The sequence below is a fragment of the Bubalus kerabau genome, chromosome 18 (genome assembly GCF_029407905.1).
Source record: "Bubalus kerabau isolate K-KA32 ecotype Philippines breed swamp buffalo chromosome 18, PCC_UOA_SB_1v2, whole genome shotgun sequence".
NCBI lineage: Eukaryota > Metazoa > Chordata > Mammalia > Artiodactyla > Bovidae > Bubalus > Bubalus kerabau.
Window position 1 is genome coordinate 17,157,071 of NC_073641.1, and position 24,771 is coordinate 17,181,841.

Sequence of the window (24,771 nt, forward strand, 5' to 3'; positions counted from 1 at the left end):
AAAATCCAGGCTTAAACTAAAGAAAGCAAAGAAAACCACTAGGCCAGACAGTTATGACTTACATCAAATCCCCTATGAATATGCACTGGAGGTAACAAACAGATTCAAGGGGTTAGATCTAGTTAATATTGTGTCTGAAGAACTACGGATGGAGGTCTGTAATATTGTACAGGAGGCAGTGAACAAAACCTTCACAAACAAAAAGAAAAGCAAGAAGGTAAAGTGGTTATCTGAGGCAGCTTTCAAATAGCTGAAGAGAGGTGAAAAGCAAGGGAGAAACGGAAAGGTATATCCAATTAAATGCAGAGTTCCAAAGAGCAGCACAGAGAGACAAGAAGGCCTTTTTCAATGAAGAGTGCATAAAACTAGAAGGAAACAACAGAAGGGGAAAGACTAGAGATCTCTTCAGGAAAATTGGAGATATCAAGGAGACATTTTGCCCAAAATGGGCACTAAAAGAACAGAAACAGTAGAGATATAGTAGAGCCTGAAGAGATCAAGAGATGTACAGAATACATGGAAGAACTGTACAAAAAAGTAGTATGTGATAATGTATAATGAACCCAATCACAACAATGGTGTGGTCAGTCACCCAGAGCCACACATTCTGGAGATCAAAGTTAAGTGGGCCTTAGGAAGAACTGCTATTAATAAAGCTAGTGGGTGCAATGGCATTCCAGTAGAACTATTCAAAATCCAAAATGATGATGCCATTAAGGTGTTGGATTCAATATGTCAGCAAATCTGGAAGACTCAGCAGGGGCCATAGGACTGGAAAGGTCAATCCTCGTCCCAATTCCCAAGAAGGGTAATACTAAAGAATGTGCTAACCATCGGACACCTACACTCATCTCCCATGCTAGTAAGATCATACTTAAAATCTTGCCCGCTAGGCTTCAGCATTGTGCGAACCAAGAACTTCCAGATGTCCAAGCTAGGTTTAGAAAAGAAAGAGGAACTAGAGATCAAATTGCCAACATCTGCTGGATCATAGAGAAAGAAAGGGAATTTCAGAAAAATGTCTACCTCTGTTTCATCAACTACGCTAAAGCCTTTGACTATGTGGATCATAACAAACTGCAGAAAGCTCTTAAAGAAATGGGAATACCAGACCATCTTACCTGTCTCCTAAGAAACCTGTAGGTGGGTCAAAAAGCAACAGTTAGAACCCTGTATGGAATAACTGATTGGTTCAAGATTGAGAAAGGAGTATGACAGGGCTGTCTGCTGTCACCGTTTGTTTAATCTATATGTTGAGCACATCATGAGAAATGCCAGGCTGGATGAGTTACAAGCTGGAATCAAGACAGGCAGGAGAAATATCAACAACCTCAGATATGCAGATGATACCAGTCTAATGGCAGAAGGTAAAGAGGAACTAAAGAGTGTCTGGATAAGGGTGAAGGAGGAGAGTGAAAGAGCTGGCTTAAGACTAAATATTAAAAAAGCTAAGATCATGGCATCCAGTCCCATTACTGCATGACAAATAGAAGGGGAAAAAGTGGAAGGAGTGATGGATTTTTTTCTTCTTGGGCTCTAAAATCACTGTGGATGATGACTGCAGCCATGAAATTAGAAGACAATTGTTTCTTGGCAGGAAAGCAAAGACAAACCTAGACAGTGTGTTGATAAGCAGAGACATTAATCTGCCGACAAAGGTCCATAAAGTCAAGGCTAAGGTCTTCCCAGCTGTATGTACTGGGCCATAAAAAAGGTAGAACGCCAGAGAATTAATGCCTTTGAACTGTGGTGCTAAAGAAGACTCCTGAAAGTCCCCTGGACAACAAGGAGATCAAACCAGTAAATCTTAAGGGAAATCAACCCTGAATACTCATTGGAAGGACTGATGCTGAAGCTCCAGTATTTTGGTCACTTGATATGAACAGCCAACTCACTGGAAAAGTCCCTGATGCTGGGAAAGATCAAGGGCACAAGGAGAAGAGGGCGTCAGAAGATGAGATGGCTGGAAGGCATCACTGATGCAATGGCCATGAATTTCGGCAAACTTTGGGAGACGGCGAGGGACAACGAGGCCTGGCGTGCTGCAGTCCATGGAGTCACAAAGAGTCAGACACGAGTGCGCAACTGAACAACAACAACACAAAGATGATTCAACATCCACAAACCAGTGTAACACATCTCCTTAACAAAACAAAGAATAAAAATTACAAGATCACCTCAATAGATGCAGAAAAAATACTGGACGAAATCCAACATCCATCCATGATTAAAAATAATAATAATAAAACAAAAAACCTTGACAAAGTTGATATAGAGGGACCATACATCAACATACTGGGGCTTCCGGGGTGCCTCAGTGGTAGAATCTGCCTGCCAATGCAGGAGGCTGAGGAGATGCAGGTTAGATCCCTGGGTTGGAAGATTCCCTGGAGAAGGAAATGGCAACCCACTCCAGTATTCTTGCCTGGAAAATTCCACGGACAGAAGAGTTTGGTGGGCTACAGTCCATGGGGTTGCAAAGAGTTGGACACAACTGAGCAACTGAGCACTTCAACATATTAAACATCATTTATGACAAATACAGCTAGCATTCTACTCAACGGTGAAAAGTTCAAAGATTTTCCTCTGAGATTAGAAACAAGACAGGCACTTCAATGTAAATCAACTATATTTCAATAATTTTTTAAAAAAGAAACAAGGATGTAAACTCTTTCAACACAGTACTGGAAGTCCTAGCAATAGCAATAAGACTAGAAAAAGAATCCAAATTGGAAGGAAAGAAGTAAAATTGTCACTATTTTCAAATGATATGACACTATATAGAAAACCATATACACTTTACCAAAAAACTATGAGCACTGATAAATGAATTCATAAAGTTGCAGGATGTAAGAAAAATATATAGAAACCTGTTGCATTTCTAGAGACTAATAATAAATGATCAGACAGAGAAATCAAAATGTTAAATTTCATTAACAATCATATCAAAAAGAATCAAAGACCTAGAAATAAATTTAACCAATGAGGTGAATGACTTGTAGTTTAAGAACTATATGACACTAAAGAAAGAAAGATGATATAAATAAATGGAATGATATTCTGTGTTCACGAGTAGAAGAGTTACCATGATTAAAATGCCCATACTACCCCCAAAATTATACAGATTTAATGAAATCTCTACCAAAACACCTACCACATTTTTCACAAAATTAGAACAAACGATTCTAAAATCTGTATGGACCCCAAATAGCTAAAGACCCCAAAAGAACCCAAATAGTCAAAGCAATCTGAGAAAAAAACAAAGGTGAAAGTATCATGCCTCCTGACTTTAGACCACACTACAAAGCTACAGTTTCCAAAGTACTGTGCTGGTACAGAAACAGACACAGAGAGCAATGTAATAGACCTGAATGCATATCCATAGAGCCAATTAACCTACAACAAAAGAAGCAAGAGTATTCAATAGGAAAAAGACAGTTTCTTCAATAAACAATGTTGGGAGGTTGGACAGCTACATGTAAAAGAAGTTAGAACTTTTTTCACACCATATAAAAAAATAAGTTCAAAATGTATTAAAGACCAAAATATAAATTCCTGAAACCATATAACTCGTAGAAGAAAATACAGGCAGTATGCTCTTTGACACTGGCCTCAGCAATATTTTCTTTGGATTTGTCTCCTCGGGCATGGAATACAAATGTGAAAACAGACAAACTGGATCTAATCAAACTGTAAAAGTTTTTGCACAGTGAAGGAACCCATCAACAAAATGGAAAGGCAACCAAATGAATGGGAGAAGATACCTGCAAATGATATAACTCATAAAGGGTTAATATCTAAAATAGATTAAGAACTCATACAACTAAATATCAGAAAGAACAAACAACGCAATTCAAAAAATGAGCAGAGGACCTAAGCAGGCATTTTTCCAAAGACATAGAGACAGATAATAGGCACATGAAAAACGTTCAACATCCCTAGTCATTGGGGAAATGCAGATCAAAACCATAATGAGATATCACCTCACACTTGTCAGCATGACTATCATCACAAAGATGAGAAATAGTTAAGTGTCGATATGGATTAGAAGAAAGGAACCCCTCATGCACTGCTGGTGGCAATGTAAACTGGTACAGCCACTACTGAAAACAGCATGCAGATTCCTCAAAAAAAAAAAAAAAAGAAGAAGAAAAAGATAGTGCTCCCAAAGGATCCAGCAATTCCACTCCTGGGCATTTAAATGAAGAAAATAAAAACAATACTTCAAAAAGATACATGCATCCCAAAGTTCACAGCAGCATTACTTAAAACAGTCAAAATACAGAAACAATAAAACCTCAACAGATAAAGAAAGAAGATGTGGCGTACACACACGCTAGTGTCACTCAGCCACAAAAAAGAATGAAATCCTGCCACTTGTGACAACAGTTCATCAGTTTCCTAAAATAGCTATCCCTACACTCACCATAAAACCAAAGCAACCCCTAGTATTAACCAAGAGAAACAAAAATGTATGTTCACATAATGATTTGTGTACTAATTTTCATAGCAACTTTATTAAAGCTCAAAACTGCAAACACCTAAAATTTCCATCAACTAGGGCATCCAGACAATAAACAACTGTGAAATCTGTACAATTAAGTAATACTCAGTAATAAAAAGGAATGAACTACTGACATAAGCAATAATATGAATCAATCTCAAAAACATTATGCTGAACATAAAAAGCTAGATATAAAAGAATATATAGGATAACTTATATAGGAGCCTCTAGAAAAGACCAAATGTACATCTTAACAATGGTGGCAGGTACAAGAGTACGTACACATTTGTCAAAGCTCATTGAAATCTGCATTTCATTATACGCAAATTATATCCTAATAAAACTGATTTTAAAAAATAGTAAAGAAAAATATCCTTAAAGAAAAGCAATCAAGAAACATCTGCAAGGGAGAGACATGAATTGGAAGACTGGGACTGACACCTGAGCACTACCAATTATAGAAGAGATAACTAGTAAGGGCCTACTGTATGACACTAGGAACTCTACTCAAAACTCTTTTTAATGACTATGAGTGGCGGGTATATGTATACGTATAACTGATTCACTTTGCTGTACACCTGAAACTAACACAACATTGTAAATCATACCCCAATAAAAATTTTTTAAAAATGTGAAAATCCTAAAATTTTTAGTTGTTAAGTTCCTTGAGCATGTACTATCTTAGTCCTCTTTGTATGCTCAGATCACAGCACAATACCTAAAATAAAACAGGGACTTAATGAATCCTTTTTGAGTGAAAGAATGCCTATTCTATGTCAGATTTTATCGATTTTTCAATGTACTCATTATCAGTTACAATCTCTAGCCCCTTATTTTTTAAATATTTCCTTCAAACTCCTGAAGACTGCCAAAAATGTGCACTGATAATAGTCTGCTCATTCTTACTCTCTATATTCTTAGGGAAAATGTATTTAAAAAAATGAATTCTTAACAATTGACTCATATTAGCCAAGGTCCATTATAACAAATTTAAATGAACCATATAAACTTATTTTTTAAGGAACCTTGGGAAAATGACAGGAAGTGACTCATAAAATTATAAGCAGTGTAACTTCTCCTACTTTACCTAAATTTAACTTCTGAAGAACAGAATTAATTTTGTAAACATCAATACCTATATACATTAACCCCTTTCATTAAGAGCTGAGGCACTGATAGGTACACAGATTAGCATAACTAATGAATTCTTTAAAAGGTTCTCATCAGATCAGATCAGATCAGATCAGTCGCTCAGTCGTGTCCAACTCTTTGTGACCCCATGAATCGCAGCACGCCAGGCCTCCCTGTCCATCACCAACTCCCAGAGTTCACTCAGACTCACGTCCATAGTGAACACAAATTGAAATTGACAAATATAGCTGTCTTTACTTCAGTATTAGATCTGAAACTTTTTCTGACTTTTCAAGGTTCTATCTCTGAGGTAAATAAATATTTCTTTTGTTGTTGTTACTGTTTGGTTGCTCAGTCGTGTCTGACTCTGCAATCCCATGGACTGCAGTCCACCAGGCTCCTCTGTCCATGGGATTTCCCAGGCAAGAATGCTGGAGTGGGTTGTCATTTCCTTCTCCAGGGGATCTTCCTGACCCAAGGATCGAACCCAGATCTCCTACATTGGTAGGTGGATTCTTTACTGCTGAGCCACCAGGGAATTTCTACATTGGTATAAAGAATAGAAAATTACATCAAAGTAAAATAATGGCAATCAACCTATGAGTAATTATTAAGTCATGACTAGACACAATGTTGACAATACAAAAGGAGTAAAGAAATTCATTTATATGGCAGGGACTGCGTTTTACCTTACACTTACTGTCTCATATTTCTATTTCATTGTTCATATTCTGTTATTTCATTTAATCAGATAAAATGATCATATTTAATCACATATTTTGATTACAATACTAGGAAACCGTCTGTTACAAATTCCAGAGATGTTTTTCATGCAATCCTATGAGAATAAACACTGGAGTCATAGATCTAGGTAGGTGAAGGAAGTTTTACAATGTACATCTTATTTTTACCAGATAACAAGCATTTGTACTGTGCTTATTATGCCCAGGTACTGTTTCAAGGGTTTTGTTTTTTTACAAATAAGGAAACTTAAACAAGAGAAACTAACTTTTATGTAACCTGTCCAAGGTCACATAGGAAGCACCAAAGCAAGGATTTCCATCCAGGCAGTCTGGTTTCAGAACTCAACTCACTGAGCTTCCACTGTTACTTCCTATACCAAATCAATACTATTTTTATAGGACAATTGGCTTCTCTGGTGGCTCAGAGGGTCAAGAAGCTGCCTGCAATGCAGAAGACCAGGTTTGAACCCTAGGCTGGGAAGATCCCCTGGAGATGGGAATGGCTACCCACTCCAGTATTCTTGCCTGGTGAATCCCACAGACAGAGGAGCCTGGCGGGCTACAGTCCATGGAGTCACAGAGAGTCAGACACAACTGAGCAACTAACACTTTCACACTCTCATCTCTTACATGTTAGCCTAAGTATGGTTTAAAGCACGATAGTACTAGTCTTCCAAAGGGTCACCAGAAAAGCAAAACAAAACAAAAAAAATTGGAAATATAACTTACTTTTAAATTAAACAAAAATAATATACTAACATATAGAAAAAACCAAGGTTTAGAAAAAAATTCCAGTTGATTCTGATATGTGACCCCCCCAAACCAATCTCTTAGATTTGAGAACTATTAACATAAAGCAGGGCTTCCCAGGTGGCTCAGCGGTGAAGAATCTACCTGCAACACAGGAGCCACAGGAGACTCGGGTTCGATCCCTGAATGGATCGGGAAGATCCCCTGAAGGAGATGGCAACCCACTCTAATATTCTTGCCTAGAGAATCCCATCAACAGAGGAGTCTGCGGGGCTATAGTTCATAGCCTCGCAAAGAGTCGGACATGACTGAGGTGACTTAGCATGCACTCACACAACATAAAGCAAAAACATATTTTTCTTTAAATATTTAAAAGTTAAAGTATATTCTCACACCAACAAAAAAGACAAGATCAGTTACAGCAGTTGATAACGGTGGGAGGAGCATAAAAGGCTGGGTAAAGAATATATAGTATTGTTTCTTTTTCTGAAAATTAGATATGGCAAACAAAGAAAGCTAGGATTAACACAGAAGCCTCAATTATAAATGAGACTGACAACTATTTCAACTGTAATTACACAGTCTTAGAAATATATGATATTCATGATATTTACTTTCAATTTAATTTTACAGGTAAAATAAGAATCTATTAAGTTTATAAAATCTATAGTCACTTAATTTTGGGGAAAAAAAACACAAATACATGTGATAAAACAAGTTTTAATGAATGTATTTCAGGATGAATTATTAAACATGAAGCAATTTCATTTAAGGAATTTAAAGGCTTAAAATAGCTGCATGTCAGGTTATCTCCTTGGAGAAAATATAGCCTGAAAATTAGGAACATGGTAAAATTAGGATTTTAAAAACCTCACTAGACAGTTTTTTTATGCCTCAAGTTTATCATGTGGACAAAGGAGGAAGTGAAGGAAGAGAAGTTAACTAACAGCAAATTTCACTTAATGCTGTCAGAAAAAAATGCTGACAAAATATTTTGTAAATAAAATCTTTTGTTCAAGCAGCAGGGGGAGCTAATGCATTGTTATTTCATTTTTTCTTTAAGTGTAGATATGTTTTCAGTGGCTATGTACAAAGAACTTACTTTTAAAATTACAAATTGTACGCATTATCATTTAATGATTGTTAAAAGTTTTAATTGAGCAGAACAGGTTAAATGTATAAAGTTGGCATAATTCATTATTGTATGCTATTTTGTTTCAATTTTTTAATTTGGATCCAAATTAAGGAAAAAGGACAGAAAAAGTAAAATAGAACCAGGAATGATGGTAGTTTACAAAAACCATGTTTCAAGGTCTCATATACTTTCTAGAGCTACAACACAATTTTGGCTCTGAAACTTTTTAGAGCCAAAGCAGAGGGGAGAACTAATATGCAGTGTTGTTATGCTAATTTGAAAAGAAATATTTTTATTTACGCATTTAGTAGTATCCTACTGATGTCGATTTTTCTATCAAAATCAAGAATTAATCAGACTCTGAATCTCCTGTATTTCCCAGAGCAGACAAATCCTTCAGCATACTTTAACAATATACTGCATCATCAATTTACATTTGAATATTTTTTGGAATCCTTTTGACTGATTTGGGTATGTCTGTATCCTCTCCTATCGTTGCGTTTCTGATTGCTGATGAATAATTTCTTGGCAGTTAAATTAATGTAATATTATTACATGCTATTTTGAAAGTTGTTTAACACTTTAACACATTTGCAACATTAGTAATAACATTCCCCTAGCCAATACAAAAGTGAGCCAACTATATTATTTAAATACTGCAGCTATAAACATTATAGTAAAAAGGTCAGATAATAAAAAGCTGGACTGCCTGGTTTTCCTATTTGCACTTTGAGAAAGTACTTCAAGAGTGATTTTTTTTTTTACTCAAAAGGTCTGAATGAATAAGAAGAAATCAAAAGCCTTAAAGGCAGACCATTCTCTGCATATATTCTTGCTAACTTTCTAATTTCACTCTTTCATAATTGCCAAAATGATTTTTAAGAATTAATGGTCATGTCACTCCTTTTCATTGACTTTCCAGCTTTTTCAGGAAAATGATCAGTCCTTGATTTGTCTTAAAAAAAACAGAAATGATCTAATCAACACCCATCTTTCTAGCCTCAAATCTGGTCAAATTCCCTCTTGATCTCTGCACTTCAATCATAGAAATCTTCTAGTTTCATGGAGATATATTCTTTCTACCACGGGGCCTTTGAATGTGCTGGTCCCAAAGCCTGGAATGTCCTCTGTCTTGCACTACCTGGGTTACTCATTTACCATTCTCCACAAAAGCCACTTCCTCAGGAAAGCCTTTGCCTTACAACAATCCCCTGTGCACGTCCTACCTTCATGGCCCTGTATATGATTCCTTTTTTCCCACTTATGCAGCTAATAATTTAATATTTATGATTGAACACTATCCTGAAAGCTTCAAAAGGAAAGAATATTTCTCTTCTGCTCTTTGTTGAATTACCTGAGCCTGTTACAGGGCCCGTCATGTCTTAGTTGGTTTGAACTGGCATAAGAAAATACCACAGACTGGGTGGCTTAGACAACAGACATTTATTCCTCACAATCCTGGAGGCTAGAAGCTGAAGATCAAAGCTCCAGCATGCTTTGGTACTGGTAGGAACTCTCCTTTTAGTTTGTAGATAGCTGCCTTCTTTCTGTGTCATCACATGGAAAGAGAAAGAGAGAAATCTCTTTCTCTTATAAGCCACAGTCTTACTGGATTAAGGCCCCATCCATATGACCTCATGTAACCTTAATAACCTCCTAAAGACCCGTCTCCAGATATAGTCACTTTAGGGGTTAGAGCTCACAACTACAAAGAATACTGACCAATGATCTCCTCTTTGCTAAAACCAAAGCATGCTTTAAATTCTCATTCAGTCTCTACATTTGGCCATACAGTTTGTACATTTTTGTACAAATCTGGGGGCACCTTTCACAGACTAGCACCTTCTAGAATTATGTAGTATACAACTTGCACATTAAGCAGTATCTGGTCTTCTACATCTCCCTATAGCATTCAATACTACTAACCAATACTTCCTTCTGGAAGACATTCATTGCTTGACTTCCATTAACACTGCATCTTGATTTTCACTCCTGTATTTCTCACTACTCTTTTTTTCCTATTTTGTCAATTTTTTTTTCCTGTCCATCCCTTGAATGTTCCTAGGCCCCTTCCTTTCTCTTTCCATTCACACTCTGCATAGTGATCTCATCTTCTTTCACTCACCATTTAAATGCTGATGACTCCCAAAACCACATTTTTAGTTCAGATCGCTGTTCTGAATCCCATATCCATAGAACCAGCAGCTTCCTAGATCTCTCTATTTAAATGTCTTTTAGGCCACAGAAACTTGTCCAAAACTGTGTAAAAGCTAAGAAATTAAAACTAAGGACACCATCTCTGCCCAGAACCCCCACCCCATCAGACTTCACAAATGGAGGTCAACTTTGTTATGTTCTGTTTTTAGGGTTTTCATTGTTATTTTTCTTTCTGTTTTGGTTCTTGCCCACATTGCAGGTATCTCAAGCCTGAAGGTAGAGAAGAAGCTCCTTTTTGTACCGGTGAACATTGTAGACTGTCTCAGAATTCCATTCTAAATTCCCAGTCACATGCCTTATTGCATGCCAGTGACTGGAAAACTAAAGCTCAAATGTCCCAGATTCTCTTACAGTTCAAGTTCCACATATGACCCAGCATCCACCAATCTGATACATGGATCAATATTATGAAAAAAGAAGTCATGAGAATATTTCTGCTATTTCTTTTAACAAGGTTAACTCTGAAGGTATTTGGTTGGTCTGCAGTCCATTCCTAGTTCTGTGGGCACTGAGAGCCAAGTGTGAGGCTTTCATTTTCTGGCACTGGTCAGGACTAAACAACTGTGGTCCTAGAACCAACAGTTCCTCAGTAAATGCTATTTCCTCAGTGTCCTGATCCTCTATGTCCTTCTGAGGGCCATTTCATACCTGCGTGGGATGATGAAGAAAGGAGACAAAGTCCAGGCTTTGCTCAGGGTTGGGAGACTCTAAGGGGGAACTCCTACAAAAAGCAGGGTTATAACATCAGCATAAGGGTGAATGAGAAATAAACCTGTTGTTCAGAAAAACAAAAGAAAAAGCTTGTCTATCTCAATTTTGTTATTCAGTAGGAGGAAAGGGGAAAAAAAGAAAAACTTTCCCACAGGGTACTGAAGAATTTTTTAAGAAAAAAAGTATAGAACATAAAGGAGATGACTAATAAATCCATCTACCTTATATCAAAAATTCTGTTTATCAAAAGATACCACAAAGAGTGAAATAAAAGTTACATAAACTAGTAAAAGATATCTGCAATACAATAACAAATAATTAGTATTCAGAATATGTAAAGAGCTCCCCAAAATCAAAATTGCACAACAGAAAAACAGAAAAGGGGGGAAAAAAGGCATTTCACAGGAAACACAAAGAGACTTAAACAATGAGATGTTAAATGTTGGAAAAGATGTGGACTCACAGCAATGTTTAACCACTACTCACAGACTGACACTTGAAAACAACTTAGCATCCCCCAGTAAAGGTGAAGATGCACATGTGCTGTGATGCACGCTCCACTTCCAGTGCAGACCCCTGCCCAAGTTACCAAGATGAAGACGCACATGTGCTGTGATGCATGCTCCACTTCCAGTGCAGACCCCTGCCCATGTTACCAAGATACGGACAAGAAAACTCATAGCAGCACGGCTTGTCAGAGCACAGCAGCCAGATAGAACTCAGTGGCAGAATGCCTTACAAACTGTGATATATTAATACACTAGAATACTATATAGAAGGGAAAAATGAGCTATACTACAGGGTGATATCACTAAAAGCAGCAATTTCCATCAGAATGCCTACCTACATTGTGATTTCATCTACAGAAAGTAGACCAAAAAAAAAAAAAAAAACACTTTCAGAAACAAGCAAAACACTTATTTTATACATAGATATATTTTAAATTATACTGTTAATAGGTAATAAATTAAGATAATTGGATAGGTGATAAATTTAGCATTCCTTCAGCATGAAGTAAAAATATGAGTGCTCAGTCATGTCTGACTCTTTGTGATCCCATGGACCATAGCCCGCCAGGCTCCACTGTCCATGGAATTCTCCAGGCAAGAATACTGGCATGGGTAGCCATTCCCTTCTCCAGGGGATCTTCCTGACCCAGGGATCCAACCCAGGTCTCCCCCACTACTGGCAGATTCTTTACCATGTGAGCCACCAGGGAAGCCCCTCTTTCAGCCCAGCATCTTATAAATTACTTATAGACTCCAGTATTTTATTTTATTGTTTCCTTTAATTAAAACAGATCCTTCTATGTTCCTCTTTAATATTTACATCAAATATATGTGTTCCTAATGCAAAAGATGTTTGTATAGTTTAAAGAAATCTTTAAAGAGACACAAACACCAATACATACACCCACTACCCAGTTTAATGAGTACATTACTGCTACTTTAAAAACCCTCTCAGGATCCCCCTCTATTTACACATTCCTCCTTCTCCCTGGAGTTAACAGTGATATTGAATTATTCCTGAGACAGGAATATAGGTTTAAAATATGTATGTTTTATGTGCATATAATATAAAACCTCCTAGAGACCCAGAAAGATTTTTCAATTCTGTATCACTCTCTTCCACAACCTATCCCGCTATACCCTAGTGCAGTGTTTGAATTTCTCTTGCTCATGATACTCTGAGGGAGGAGCAAAGGCACGAAAAAGAGTGTGAGGGTCAGAACTCTCACTGTCAGATTCAATTTTAACTGCACTGCTTAGTAACAGTACAATCAGACTCAATATATTTAATCTTCTGTGGCTCAGTTTCCTTATCTATAAAAAGGAGACGATAGCTTATTTCCTTCAAGACAATCTTTCTACCTTTATATTATCAGGAATGAATAATATAAAACATTTAAAACAATGTTTAACCAATAAGCAGAAGATTAAGAACAGGTGGCAAGAATACACAGGAGAACTATACCAAAAAGATACTCATGACCCAGATAACCACAATGGTGTGATCACTCACCTAGAGCCAGACATCCTGGAATGCAAATTCAAGTGGGTTTTAGGAACCATCGCTACAAACAAAGCTAGTGGAGGTGATGGAATTCCAGTTGAGCTATTTCAAATCCTAAAAGATCATGCTGTGAAAGTGCTGCACTCAATATGCCAGCATTCGGAAAACTCGGCAGTGGCCACAGGAATGGAAAGGGTCAGTTTTCATTCCAATCCCAAAGAAAGGCAATGCCAAAGAATGGGCAACTACCACACAATTGCATTCATCTCACACGCTAGCAAAGTAATGCTCAAAATTCTCCAAGCCAGGCTTCAAAAGAACATGAACCATGAACTTCCAGATGTTCAAGCTGGATTTAGAAAAGGCAGAGGAATCAGAGATCAAATTGCCAACAGCCACTGGATCATCAAAAAAGCAAGAGAGTTCCACAAAAACATTTACTTCTGCTTTATTGACTACATCAAAACCTTTGACTGTGTGGATCACAGCAAACTGTGGAAAAATTTTTTATTCAAGAGATGGGAATACCAGACCATCTTACCTGCCTTCTGAGAAATCTGTATGCAGGTCAGGAAACAACAGTTAGAACCAGACATGCAAAAATGGACTGGTTCCAAATTGGGAAAAGAGTACGTCAAGGCTATATATTGTCATCTGCTTATTTCACATGATGCAGAGTACATTATGTGAAATGCCAGGCTGGATGAAGCACAAGCTGGAATCTAGTTTGCTGGGAGAAATATCAATAACCTCAGATATGCAGATGACACCACCCTTACGGCAGAAAGTGAAGAGGAACTAAAAAGCCTCTTGATGAAAGTGAAAGTGGAGAGTGAAAAAGTTGGCTTAAAGCTCAACATTCAGAAAATGAAGATCATGGCATCTGGTCGCATCACTTCATGGGAAATAGATGGGGAAACAGTGGAAACAGTGTCAGACTTTATTTTTTTGGGCTCCCAAATCACTGCAGATGGTGACTGCAGCCATGAAATTAAAAGACGCTTACTCCTTGGAAGGAAAGTTATGACCAACCTAGACAGCATAGTAAAAAGCAGAGACATTACTTAGCTGACAAAGGTCCATCTAGTCAAAGCTATGGGTTTTCCAGTGGTCATGTATGGATGTGACAGCTGGACTATAAAGAAAGCTGAGCACCAAATAATTGATGGTTTTGAACTGTGGTGTTGGAGAAGACTCTTGAGAATCCCTTGGACTGCAAGGAGATCCAACCAGTCAATTGTAAAGGAAATCAGTCCTGAATATTCACTGGAAGGACTGATGCTGAAGCTGAAACTCCAGTACTTTGGCCACATGATGCGAAGAACTGACTCATTGGAAAAGACCATGATTCTGGGAAAGACTGAAGGCAAGAGGAGAAGGGAACCACAGAAGATGAGATGGCTGGATGGTATCACCAACTAGATGGACATGAGTTTGAGGAAGCTCTAGGAGCTGGTGATGGACAGGGAAACCTGGTATGCTGCAGTCCATGGGGTCGCAAAGAGCATGACTGAGCAACTGAACTGAACTGAACTAAACAATAAGCATCAAAAAATGTATTGGACATCATTTTCACTAGGGAAAAGCAAATTAAACACATAATGATATACCACTATATCTACCATAATGTCCAAAATTACAAAGTCTGAAAATACCACATGTAGAGAAAGATATTGAGCAACTAGAATTCTCATCATTACTGTCGGAAATGAACATTTTCTTTGGAAAACTACAAGCAGTTTCTAAAAACTTTAAAATACAGGTACTGTATAATTCCCTCATCATTCCTATATATATATATATCAAAAAAGAAGTAACAAAACACAGAGTCTTTTATAAGAATACTGATAGCAGTTTTATTCATAACCCCAAGAAAACTATATCTATCAGCATAAAAAATTGATAAACTGTGGTATATTCATTAATGGCATACTACTCAGGAAAAAGGAAGCAAACTACTACGTATAAAACATAAATGAACCTCTAAAACATGCTGAGCAAAATAAGTCAGGTACAAAAGAGTATATGATTTCATTTGAATGAAGGTCAGAACAGGCAAAAGCAGTCGGCAGTGATAGACATTAATACAGTGGTTTCCATGTGAGGGGGTGAATATTGCCTGAAAACAGACAAGATAGATTTCTGGGGTGATGAAAACATCATACATCTTGATCTGATTAATAGCAGGGCTGAAAAAATTTATCAAGCTATACTATACCCAATAAATACTCACCATGAAAACTTTCATTCCCATTAAAATGTTTTCAGTTTTTTAAAAGTATCTGACATGCAGTAAGCAATGCCACCAAAGTCTTTCACTATTACCAGTTCAAGTTGGCTAATCTGTGAGAGTGGATAGGAAATAATCATGATCAAATGAGGCAAAAAAGAAAACAGAACAATCACTCAAAGAAGGGGAAAACATTGACAGGTAATTATAACCACTCTCTGCTAAACTGAGACTTCCCTGTGAAGTCCATGGATAACTATCTAGTATGGACTTCTTTGATATTTCCTCTTGCATATTGCTCTCAGTATATTCATATGTATTCACATGTAATCAGTTCAGTTCAGTTGCTCAGTCCTCTCTGACTCTTTGCAACCCCACGGACTGCAGCACGCCAGGCTTTCCTGTCCATCACCAACTCCCAGAGCTTGCTCAAACTCATGTCCATCTAGTTGGTGATGCTATCCAATCATATCATCCTCTGTTGTCCCCTTTTCTTCCTGCCTTCAATCTTGCCCAGCATCAGGATCTTTTTCGATGAGTAAGTTCTTTGCATCAGGTGGCCAAAGTATTGGAGTTTCAGCTTCAGCATCAGTCCTTCCAGTGAATATTCAGGACTGATTTCCTTTACGACTGACTGGTTGGATCTCCTTGCAGTCCAAGGGACTCTCAAGAGTCTTCTCCTTTGACTGTATAATATATACACCTATATAAACATACAGGTGTACTCACAATATATGTCTAATATATATTGGGGCTTCACAGGTGGCGCAGTGGTAAAGAATCCACTTGCCAAAGCAGAAGACACAGAGACACAACTTCCGTCCCTGGGTGGAAAAGATTCCCTGGAGAAGGAAATGGTAACCCACTTCAGTATTCTTGACTGGGAAATCCCATGGACAAAAAAGCCAGGCAGTCTACAGTCCAAGGGGATGCAAAAGAGTCAGACATGACTGAGTGACTAAATGACAACAAAATCAACAACAATATATGTATAATATATGTATATTATATACATATAAAAACATTTTCTACTTTTTTTTAAATTTAATTGTGTGGTGATCACTAAGGTTCACTCACAGTAGGGATAAAAAACAAAACAAAACAAAAACATGGACTATTATCTTCAACTTAGGTCTGTGATACTGCACTTAAAACTTTAAGGTCAGGAACATTCCTCAACATAATAAAAGCTATATATGACAAACCCACAGCAAACATTATCCTAAAGGGTGAAAAATTGAAAGCATTTCCCCTAAAGTCAGGAACAAGACAAGGGTGCCCACTTTCACCATTACTATTCAACATAGTTTTGGAAGCTTTGGCCACAGCAATCGGAGCAGAAAAAGAAATAAAAGGAATCAAAATTGGAAAAGAAGAAGTAAAACTCACTGTTTGCAGATGACATGATCCTCTACATAGAAAACCCTAAAGACTCCACCAGAAAATTACTAGAACTAATCAATGACTATAGTAAAATTGCAGGATATAAAATCAACACCCAGAAATCCCTTGCATTCCTATACACTGATAATGAGAAAACAGAAAGAGAAATTAAGGAAACAATTCCATTCACCACTGCAACGAAAAGAATAAAATACTTAGGAATATATCTACCTAAAGAAACTAAAGACCTATATATAGAAAACTATAAAACACTGGTGAAAGAAATCAAAGAGGACACTAATAGATGGAGAAATATACCACGTTCATGGATTGGAAGAATCAATATAGTGAAAATGAGTATACTACCCAAAGCAATCTATAGATTCAATGCAATCCCTATCAAGCTACCAATGGTATTTTTCACAGAGCTAGAACAAATAACTTCACAATTTGTATGGAAATAGAAAAAATCTCGAATAGCCAAAGCAATCTTGAGAAAGAAGAATGGAGCTGCAGGAATCAACCTGCCTGACTTCAGGCTCTACTACAAAGCCACAGTCATCAAGACAGTATGGTAGTGGGATAAAGACGGAAATATCGATCAATGGAACAAAATAGAAAGTCCAGAGATAAATCCATGCACCTATGGACACCTTATCTTTGACAGAGGAGGCAAGAATATACAATGGATTAAAGATGATCTCTTTAACAAGTGGTGCTGGGAAAACTGGTCAACCACTTGTAAAAGAATGAAACTAGAACACTTTCTAACATCATACACAAAAATAAACTCAAAATGGATTAAAGATCTAAATGTAAGACCAGAAACTAAAACTCCTAGAGGAGAACATAGGCAAAACACTCTCCGACATACAGCACAGGAGGATCCTCTATGACCCACCTCCCAGAATATTGGAAATAAAAGAAAAAATAAACAAATGGGACCTAATTAAACTTAAAAGCTTCTGCACAACAAAGGAAACTATAAGCAAGGTGAAAAGACAGCCTTCAGAATGGGAGAAAATAATAGCAAATGAAGCAACTGACAAACAACTAATCTCGAGAATATACAAGCAACTCCTACAGCTCAACTCCAGAAAAATAAATGACCCAATCAAAAAATGGGCCAAAGAACTAAATAGACATTTCTCCAAAGAAGACACACACATGGCTAACAAACACATGAAAAGATGCTCAACATCACTCATTATCAGAGAAATGCAAATCAAAACCACAATGAGGTACCACTTCACGCAAGTCAGAATAGCTGAGATCCAAAGTCTACAAGTAATAAATGCTGGAGAGGGTGTGGAGAAAAGGGAGCCCTTTTACACTGTTGGTGGGAATGCAAACTAGTACAGCCACTATGGAGAACAGTGTGGAGATTCCTTAAAAAACTGGAAATAGAACTGCCTTATGACCAGCAATCCCACTGCTGGGCATACACACTGAGGAAACCAGAATTGAAAGAGACACATGTACCCCAATGTTCATCGCAGCACTGTTTATAATAGCCAGGACATGGAAGCAACCTAGATGTCCATCAGCAGATGAATGGATAAGAAAGCTGTGGTACATATACACAATGGAGTATTACTCAACCATTAAAAAGAATACATTTGAATCAGTTCTAATGAGGTGGATGAAACTGGAGCCTATTATACAGAGTGAAGTAAGCCAGAAAGAAAACACCAATACAGTATACTAACACATATATATGGAATTTAGAAAGATGGCAACGATAACCCTGTATGCGAGACAGCAAAAGAGACACAGATGTATAGAACAGTCTTTTGGACTCTGTGGGAGAGGGAGAGGGTGGGATGATTTGGGAGAATGGCATTGAAACATGTATAACATCATATATGAAATGAATAGCCAGTCCAAGTTCGATGCATGATACTGGTTGCTTGGGGCTGGTGCACTGGGACAACCCAGAGGGATGGTACAGGGAGGGTGGAGGGAGGGGGAGATCGGGATGGGGAACACGTGTATACCTGTGGTGGATTCATGTTGATGTATGGCAAAATCAATACAATATTGTAAAGTAATCAACCTCCAATTAAAATAAATAAATTTATATTAAAAAAAAAAACTTTAAGGTCACATTATTGTTAGCAGCTGGAGGTAAAATGATGGTAACTGTGGAAGGTTGGATGCCTTTTGAATGCCACCCTGAGTTGTTTTCAGTGGATAAGGTAAAATAAGGTAAAAGCCGTCAGGTATGGAAGGGATATGGGTGCATGTGTAGATGTGTCCCCAGCATTCCTATACTAGGAAATCATTTGAAGATGGTACAGTTAGCAGTACTCACCTTAGTCACTTGATTCTCAAGATATTCCATGAAACAACCAGAACTTGCTATACATTTTCTACATTTCCAACAACGAAGAATACTTATGTCTTCTTGATTATGATTTTTAGTTACCAATTCTTTGCTTCTCTTCATCTGTGGAAAAATTAATGCATTTTTAGAATGTTAAACCATGTTAGATTAAACCTGATTTTCTAAACCCTTTGAACAGCATTAGCTACATGTGTACCAGAAAGAATTATCATTTATTGAGGTACCTACTACTATTAGACTATGGGTGCTCTATAAACTATATCCATGATAATCATGCAGTATGTTAGTGACTACCAGCTTACTTTTGCAAAACATTTTATTTCTTTCCATCTGTCTTCACTAGAAGTTGTAAAAGGCAACTGCCAAAGAGTTAATTAAAGTTACTGCAGTTAAAAGGGTCGTAACAAAGAATTTTATTCTTATAAATAGGATGTTTATTAAATTTTAAATATAATGGGATTTACTGAGTTATAGTTATTTCTGTGAAAACTGGAAGTAATTGCTTCAAATTAATGGGAAAAATCCTGTATCCTAAATGCAATAATTTTTCTTGTATACTGTATTCAGTACAACAATATTACATCTTGTGGTATGTGCAATCAAACAAAAAGACTTAGATAATAACCCTAACATTTTTTAGCCTATTTTTATACCTGAGATTTTATGTCAGTACTGAGATTTAGATGACTTTGAGGAAAGTTTCACACTAATAAGGATTCCAAATTGCAGTGTATTTAAGAATCTGCCTGGTAACTAATCATCATTAAAAAAGGAACTGTTCATTTATTAAGCTGTACACTAGGGCCTGCCTAGTTCCCTGGCTACACTTCCTCATTTGCTAGCTCTTTAGTATTTCATTTATTTAACAAACATTTACTGAGAGCTAACCAACCATATGCCATACAATGAGTCAAACTCTGGAGGCACAATGACAAGCAAAACTTATTTTCTGTCACAGCCCTTACTATGCTTTCTACATCAACAGCTTTCAACCCTGGCTCATTAGAATCACTTAAGTTTTAAAAAATAATGATGTCCAGGCCAAGTTCCACTCCTAACAATTTTGACTTTTTCTGAGATGGGGAGGGAGTTAGAAACAGGTACATTTTATTAAAAAGTTCCCCAGGTGATCCTCTAATGTGGCCAGGATGAGGACAGGCTGTGTTAATACACAAACAATTAACTAAAATGTACTAATAACAGCTGAAAGGACAAGAGAGGGAATATAGACAGATTTTAGCCAAATTTAAAGGAAGGATTTGAGGAACTCTGCCTGGAAGGGCACAGCATGCCACTCTTGAAGCCAATCTAGCTCTGACCTTCAGATGCTAGGCAGCAGTTCAGTCTTCACTGGCATCTTCAGAACCCACCTTGGCCCAGATGAACACTCCATTTAAAGTCCGTCCTCAATGATCATCAGTAACATCTGAATTTGCAAATACCCTGACCTCTTCCTCCTCCTCCTTTACTTAGCTTCACTCGCACTCCATGCATCTCTCAATAGTCTTCTTGGCATCTATACTCAACTCCCTTTAAACCACCAGTAGTTCCCAACCAGGAGTGGGGCTTGTAGGGAGAGGCTGTATCAGAATCAACAAAGGAGAAACTCCATACCTGCCTATGCTCTCCCTCTCCCTGAGATCCATCCACACCTCCCCATTTCTCCCCTTCCTCCAGGCGGTTCCACACCCTCTTGCAGCGAGATCATGCAATTAGAAAAAGCCCTATTGGTGATTCTAATAAGTTTTCACTGAAAATCTGAGAATTATACTGTGTGACAACTCTTTTATGGCAATGATTTTTAAATCTATATATCTAGTTTGATTTTTTTTTCCAAAGCTCTAGACCAATAATTTCAACTTCTGAATGTCAAATGCTACCTCTACATGAATCTTCCTTAGGGCCTTTGTGCTGGCTGTTTGCTCTGTCTACCCTGTATGGTAGCCACTTGTTAGACGTGTTATTAAGCACTCGAAATGTGGCTAATCTAAACTGACATGCACAGTAAGTGTAAAACATACACGGGATTTTGAATACCATGTAGAAAAAAAGGAATGTTAAATATCTTAATAATGTTCATATTTATTTCATGTTGAAATCAAAATTTTAATATGCTGTTAAAAATATACTGTAAAAATATTTCACGTTTCTTTTTACTTTTTGAATATCACCTCAGAGTCATATCCTGATAAGTATAGTATAAGAAGCACTTTAGAAGCACCTAGGGAGTTTATTTAAATGTAGGTCACAGTCCCAGGAAATCTAATTCAATGTTTCTAAGGTAGGACTCTGTGTATTTAACAAGCATACTAGGTGATTCTACTACAGGGGATCTGAAGATCACACTCGGGGGGACACAATACAGTCTAAGCTCTATTTGCAACAACATGAACAGACCTTCAGAGTATTAACCTCAGTGGAATAAGTATTTGACAGAGAAAGGCAAATACCCTATGCTATCATTTACCTGTAGAATCTAAAAAATAAAACAAATCAATGTATATAACAAAAGAAAAACAGATTAACAGATATAGAGAACAAATTCAGTAGTTACCAGTGGGGAGAAGGAAAAGGGGAAAGACAGGACTATGGGAGTAAGAGGTACCACTATGCATAGTATATATACAAGCTACAAGGATACATTGTACAGCACAGATAAAAATAGCCATTATATGGTTATAACTTTAAATAAGTATAATCTGTAAAAATACTGAATCGCTATGTTGTACACATGAAACAAACATTAAGTCCAACTCTTTGTGACCCTATGGACTGTAGCCTGCCAGGTTCCTCTGTTCATGGGATTCTCTTGGCAAGAATACTGGAGTAGGTTGCCATGCCCTCCCTCTAGGGGATCTTCTCAACACAAGAGATCGAACCCACGTCTCTTAGTCTCCTGCACTGGCAGGAAGGTTCTTTACCACTAGTGCCACCTGACCAGCCAAAAAGCAACTATACTTTAATTAAAAAAACAAACAGCCTAAGCTTCTTAAGATGTCAAAAAAGGTTCATTAGGCAGCACAAAGGATTCCTGTGATGGAGCTGTTATGTATCTGATTGTGGTTTGCTCATATGAATCCACACATGTGATAAGACTGCATATAACTAAATATACACAATCACAAGTGTGTGCAACTGTTAAAATCTGAATAAAGTAGACTGTTTGAAGGGTATACAGGATTTCTCTGTGAATCTGTAATTCATAATTCACAACTGAACCTACACTTATTTCAAAGAGTTGAAAAGAAACTTTTACCATGGACATTAAAAGCTCAAAATTTTAAAAACTCATAACATTTTTTTACCAATTTAACTGTCCTGACATATGTGTATAATCTTCTATATCTTTCCCCTATATTTTTAGTGGCATAATTTTTGATTGCCTCTTCATACCATAATTTTGCAATATTTTCTAAAAAGAATAAAAAGATCATTTAGTCTTTCCTCTTTAAAAAACAAAAAGTCCCTTTAAATCCTTTAAAACCCAACTCCAAACTAGCTCTCAAGTCTTGGTGTCCCCTCCATGAACACTCTATACAACCACTATGCAGATCTTTGTGCAGTTTCTAAAAATACCTTTTTCTGCTGTCCCACTTTCAAATTTGCTATTCTCTCTTCTTGTAAATCACTTCTTTTTCCTCTGACTTTAAGAAATACTTTCTATCATTTAAGGCTGAGCTCAAAATTTTTTTTACAGACACTCCCCAGAAAACAATTCCTCCCTCTTCTGTGTTTCCAGGCAATGCTGCACATGCCTCAACAGCAGTACTAGTCAAGTTGTAGTACACTTACGTGTGTATGTGTCTTATTAATTAATGGTGATATCCTAAAAAGCACCATATTCTATTCAAACCTGCATTTTACAATCAAATACTGTACCTGGCACCAAAAATCACAGTCACAAGTGTTCACTGAAATCAAATCAACAAGTCTTGGCACCTCAGTTCAGTCACTCAGTCGTGTCCAACTCTTTGCGACGCCATGAATCACAGCACGCCAGGCCTCCCTGTCCATCACCAACTCCCAGAGTTCACCCAAACCCATGTCCATTGAGTCAGTCATGCCATCCAACCATCTCATTCTCTATCGTCCCCTTCTCCTCCTGCCCTCAATCCTTCCCAGCATCAGGGTCTTTTCAAATGAGTCAGCTCTTCGCATCAGGTGGCCAAAATATTGGAGTTTCAGCTTTAGCATCAGTCCTTCCAATGAACACCCAGGACTGATCTCCTTTAGGATGGACTGGTTGGATCTCCTTGCAGTCCAAGGGACTCTCAAGGGTCTTCTCCAACATGACAGTTCAAAAGCATCAATTCTTCAGCGCTCAGCTTTCTTTATAGTCCAACTTTCACATCCATACATGACCACTGGAAAAGCCATAGCCTTGACTAGACGAACCTTTGTTGGCAAAGTAATGTCTCTGCTTCTTAATATGCTGTCTAGACTGGTCATAACTTTCCTTCCAAGGAGTAAGTGTCTTTTAATTTCATGGCTGAAGTCACCAAATGCAGTGATTTTGGAGCCCAGAAAAATAAAGCCAGCCACTGTTTACATATCTATTTCCCATGAAGTGATGGGACCAGATGCCATGATCTTAGTTTGAATGTTGAGTTTTAAGCCAACTTTTTCACTCTCCTCTTTCACTTTCAAAAGAGGCTCTTTAGTTCTTCTTTGGTTTCTGCCATAAGGGTGCTGTCATCTACATATCTGAGGTTATTGATATTTCTCCCAGCAATCTTGATTCCAGCTGTGCTTCCTCCAGCCCAGAGTCTCTCATGATGTACTCTGAATATAAGTTAAATAAGCAGGGTGACAATATACAGCCTTGACATACTCCTTTTCCTATATGGAACTAGTATGTTGTTTCATGTCCAGTTCTAACTGTTGCTTTCTGACCTGCATACAGGTTTCTCAAGAGGCAGGTCAGGTGGTCTGGTATTCCCATCTCTTTCAGAATTTTCCACAGTTTATTGTGATCTACACAGTCAAATGCTTTGGGGTAGTCAATAAAGCAAAAGTAGATGTTCTTCTGGAACTCTCTTGCTTTTTCGATGATCCAGCGGATGTTGGCAATTTGATCTCTGGTTCCTCTGACTTTTCTAAAACCAGCTGGAACATCTGGAAGTTCATGATTCAGATATTGCTGAAGCCTGCCTTGGAGAATTTTAAGCATTACTTTACTAGCGTGTGAGATGAGTACAATTGTGCGGTAGTGTGAGCATTCTTTGGCATTGCCTTTCTTTGGGACTGGAATGAAAACTGCCCTTTTCCAGTCCTGTGGCCACTGCTGAGTTTTCCAAATTTGCTGGCATATTGAGTGCAGCATATTCACAGCATCATCTTTCAGGATTTGAAATAGCTCAATTGGTAATCCACTACCTCCACTAGCTTTGTTTATAGTGATGCTTCCTAAGGCCCACTTGACTTCACATTCCAGGATATCTGGCTCTAGATGAGTGATCATACCATCATGATTATCTGGGATGTGAAGATCTTTTTCGTATAATTCTTCTGTGTATTTTTGTCACCTCTCCTTAATATCTTCTGCTTCTGTTAGGTCCATACTATTTCTGTCCTTTATTGAGCCCATCTTTGCATGAAATATTCCCT

At 37.6% G+C, this 24,771-nt stretch overlaps 1 protein-coding gene across 17 annotated transcripts in view; it reads right to left on the reverse strand.

Annotated features, from left to right (window-relative positions):
* The window catches only part of RNF180 (ring finger protein 180), a 297,228-nt gene that overhangs the window by 214,750 nt on the left and 57,707 nt on the right, over positions 1-24,771 (reverse strand). For 15 of the 17 annotated variants that reach the window (XR_008704945.1, XM_055555005.1, XM_055555000.1 and 12 more), the window contains exon 2: positions 19,132-19,266. Coding sequence is in view for 15 of the 17 variants with exons in the window: in XM_055555005.1 (XP_055410980.1) it covers positions 19,132-19,266 (135 nt within the window). In the remaining 2 variants the exon portion in view is untranslated. Of the gene's footprint in view, positions 1-15,437; positions 15,548-19,131; positions 19,267-24,771 lie in introns of those variants that run through there. The other 2 variants (XM_055555010.1, XM_055555012.1) reach the window with 2 other exon arrangements.